We start from the raw sequence: 3,941 nt of genomic DNA, 5'->3' as shown, positions 1-3,941 counted from the left end.
GACTAAAAATAATTACTCATATCGATTTATTTAACTAAACTAACCACTAGACAGTGCTCCATCATGGTCGCTGTCGAATGGCCGAAGCAAAGAAACGAGTAGAAAGTGTAAACCTCTAATAACTATTGCGGCAACAAACACAGCCACCAGTAAAGAGAACTACCACCAAAACCACCACCAACACCACTGCAAGAACAACAAACACAATCTGAACCACAATGAATTCAACAACGATTGCAGTTTCGTGGGTGGAAGTACTGGTACGAGAAATATTTTTAACTTTCGCTTTGTGTAAACATGGCGGAATAAACATTTGAACTTGACAAACGAGACTGTTTGTCTACCTTATTGGTGTGTGTGTGTGTGTGTGTGTGTGTGTGTGTGTGTGTGTGTGTGTGTGTGTGTGTGTGTGTGTGTGTGTGTGTGTGTGTGTGTGTGTGTGTGTGTGTGTGTGTGTGTGTGTGTGTGTGTGTGTGTGTGTGTGTGTGTGTGTGTGTGTGTGTGTGTGTGTGTGTGTGGTGTGTGTGTGTGTGGTGTGTGTGTGTGTGTGTGTGTGTGTGTGTGTGTGTGTGTGTGTGTGTGTGTGTGTGTGTGTGTGTGTGTGTGTGTGTGTGTGTGTGTGTGTGTGTGTGTGTGTGTGTGTGTGTGTGTGTGTGTGTGTGTGTGTGTGTGTGTGTGTGTGTGTGTGTGTGTGTGTGTGTGTGTGTGTGTGTGTGTGTGTGTGTGTGTGTGTGTGTGTTGTGTGTGTGTGTGTGTGTGTGTGTGTGTGTGTGTGCGTGCGTGTGCGTGTGCGTGTGCGTGGCGTGTGCGCGTGGTGTGTGCGCGCGCGCATACTTATAGGTGTATGTACGTGTGTATATATATAAATATATATTATATATACATATATAATATTTGTAATCGAAGAATATATATTATTATCATATATTATTATACAGTTATATATGTATATATATATATATGTATATATGGATGTATATATGGATGTATATATGTATGTCTATATGTATGTGTATATATATGCGTGTGTGTGTGTATATATGTATATATACATATATATATATATATATACACACACACACACACACATATATATATATGAAGCGTGAGAGAGACAAACAAACAAAGATAAAAAGAAAGGATGACGAAATATTGCAAGTATTTATCTGTTCGTGTCCTTTTCGATTTGTATTGTCTTAGTCAACACGAGTGAGGCCGCACTGAGACACAACTACCTGTCTGTGAGTCCGAGTGAGTGTACGCTTTCTGATGTATGTATACGCATGCGTGTGTGCAGGACGAAAGTTATTTGATTTTTTTTGTTTTGTTTTAATGAATAAATACATTTTGATCCTCTCCCATCTCCCTTGCATCGCCCTACCTGTTCTGGAATCCCAACACTCCCCGGCCCCATTGACATTCTTGATCGAATTTAGCAACTTATCTCAAGATCAGAATCTGATCAGACACGAAGGCTTTATTTCAAAAACTAAGGCATCAACCGCAGTCTCTATATCAACTTCGTCAATTCGGAGCTAAAAAAAACTCAAACTAAACGGTTGGTGGGGGGAGGAGAACCAGCAAGGGCTTAAGCAGACCTGAAGCAGGGAGGGCATGTCCTTGTCGAGGTCTCGAATTGTGATTAAAGGACTTCAACAAACTTAGCTGATAGATTGATTGATTCACCGGTCGATTAATCAAACAGTCGCTTAGTTATTTGTTAACTAATTTACAGATAATGATGATGATAGTGATATTAAAAGAAGTGAAATTATTTAATTATGTCTTCTATCAGTTGTCTTTGACTTGTTTCGGTCATTAAACTGAGGCCATGCTGGAGCACCGCCCTCGAGGGTTTAGTCGAACAAATCGACTCCAGTACTTGCTTTTAAGCCTGGTGCTTTCTTTCTTGGCCGGCCGTTGTGCGTGCTGCCTGTGAAATCTTGTATCCCGGTTGTAAGGCCTTATTTCCATACACGCCAGCTTCATTTAATTCGTCCTTAGTCGAAAGACGTCTGTTGTTATGTCCCCTTATTATTCCTACTGTATTTGTGTAACATTGTTCGTTTGTTTTTTTTCCGTCCTTGTTTTTGTGTACATTCGCTGCTTTCTCCCAAGGAATCTAATGCTCTTAGCTTAGTTTTTCCTTGGGGCTGGCCAGATTGGAGCAATATCGAGAATAACCAGCTGAAATTGCAAGGATAATCTGGATCTCGACTGAAGAAAGAAAACTCCGAATGACCAGTCCGTGCCGTGCTTTCTTTGTATCGTCTATTTGTATGTTTTGTTTCTTTCTTGTATCACCTAACTGTCTGGATGTTTTGCGTTCTTGTCCCATTCTGTATTATATATATATATATATATATATATATATATATATATATATATATATATATATATATATATATATATATATATATTGAAATGCAACAATCTATGTAGTTATAAGAATTATATGTTTAAATATATCTTCTTTCATTGCAGGTGTATAGAAATCGGTGCCTATATTTTGAAGAAAACGGGACGGAAACCTTTAAAAATACATTCGTTGCCCTGCATTCCAGCCAGATGAGGAGTGATTCTTTTCCTGACCGGCTCTTACGATTTGTTTATGTTGTTGCTGTTGTTGTTATCGTTTTTATTGCTGCTACTACTGCTGCTGCTGCTACTGTTGTTATTGTTGCTGCTGTTGTTGTTGTTATTGTTGATGGTGATGATGGTTATGAAGATTTCTTTACTCATTTTTTCTCGCAATTCTGTAAAACATCTGAATAGTTTTTTTTTCTATTATTATTCTATTAAAATTCAAAACCAAAAAGCTAAATACAATGAAATTGAGACAGAAGAAATCTCCTGAAAAATAAATTAAATGATATAAAATTGATTAAAAAGAAAATCAACAAAAAAACTAACACACAATGGCAACAATTTTTTGTAGATGGAACAATGTGTAACCTTAAAAAACATTCATGTCAATAAAAAAATTGAAGTGAAAATGATAACAAGAAAAATCTATTTAAAACAAAGAATAATATTAATAACACTACTAAAACACACACAATAAACCTCAAAACCATAACAGACAAAAAAAAAAGACAATTCTGAAAGAATATAAAAAGAAAAGATATTTAAATAATAAAAAAAACTTGATTTATTTGTTCAAATATTATATTATAATTTTTGGACAATCTTCTTTTGCATTTTTTGCATATGTTTGCATTTTCCCCGTGTTCTTGTTGACATCGTATATTTGGTATCCTATTTCTATCATTATTCCTGTAATTATTTCGACATTGCGTTTTGAGTTCAAATTCTATCAAGGCCTGTTTTGCTTTTTATCATTTCGGGGTCGATGAAACAAATATAAGTTGAGCCCTGGGATCAATGTAATCGAATAGCCCCACTCGTCAAAAATTTCAGAAAGAATTATAGTTGTTGTTGTTTTTGTTGTTTAAACAGTGTGTTGGCCGAATGGTTAGAGCGTTGGACAAAAATGCTTAATGCCACTTCTGCATCTTAACGCTCTGAGTTCAAACATCAGCAAAATCGACTTCGTTTTTCAATCTTTTGGAGTCGATAGAATAAAGTACCAGTCAGATACTAGGATCGACGTAATTGGGTAACCCCCTCCCTCAAAATCTGGTGATCTTTTTTGTCAAATTTAGAAATAATTATTATAATTATTATTGGGCGGCGAGCTGGCAGAATCGTTAGCGCGCCGGACGAAATTCTTAGCGGTATTTCGCTCATCGCTGCGTTCTGAGTTCAAATTCCTCCGAGGTCAACTTTGCCTTTCATCTTTTCGGGGTTGATAAAATAAGTACCAGTTACGCACTGGGGTTGATGTAATCGACTTAACCCCTTCCCACATGCTGCCCTTGTGGCAAAAATTTGAAATCATTATTAGGCGACGCGCTGGCATTTCTTCCTGCCCTTTTGGG

At 37.0% G+C, this 3,941-nt stretch overlaps 1 protein-coding gene across 2 annotated transcripts in view; it reads left to right on the top strand.

Annotated features, from left to right (window-relative positions):
• Window positions 1-3,094, top strand: part of LOC106884262 (matrilin-1) — a 134,673-nt gene extending 131,579 nt beyond the window's left edge. For both annotated transcript variants that reach the window (XM_052973963.2, XM_052973962.2), the window contains one exon: window positions 2,485-3,094. In XM_052973963.2, coding sequence (XP_052829923.1) covers window positions 2,485-2,492 — 8 coding nt within the window. In that variant the 3' untranslated portion in view covers window positions 2,493-3,094. The remainder of the gene's footprint in view (window positions 1-2,484) is intronic.
• The last annotated feature ends 847 nt before the right edge of the window (window positions 3,095-3,941 follow it).

This window comes from Octopus bimaculoides, chromosome 16 (assembly GCF_046866305.1).
Source record: "Octopus bimaculoides isolate indiv1 chromosome 16, ASM4686630v1, whole genome shotgun sequence".
NCBI lineage: Eukaryota > Metazoa > Mollusca > Cephalopoda > Octopoda > Octopodidae > Octopus > Octopus bimaculoides.
The sequence above is the reverse complement of the archived record's forward strand: the minus strand, read 5'-3'. Positions and strand labels throughout refer to the sequence as shown.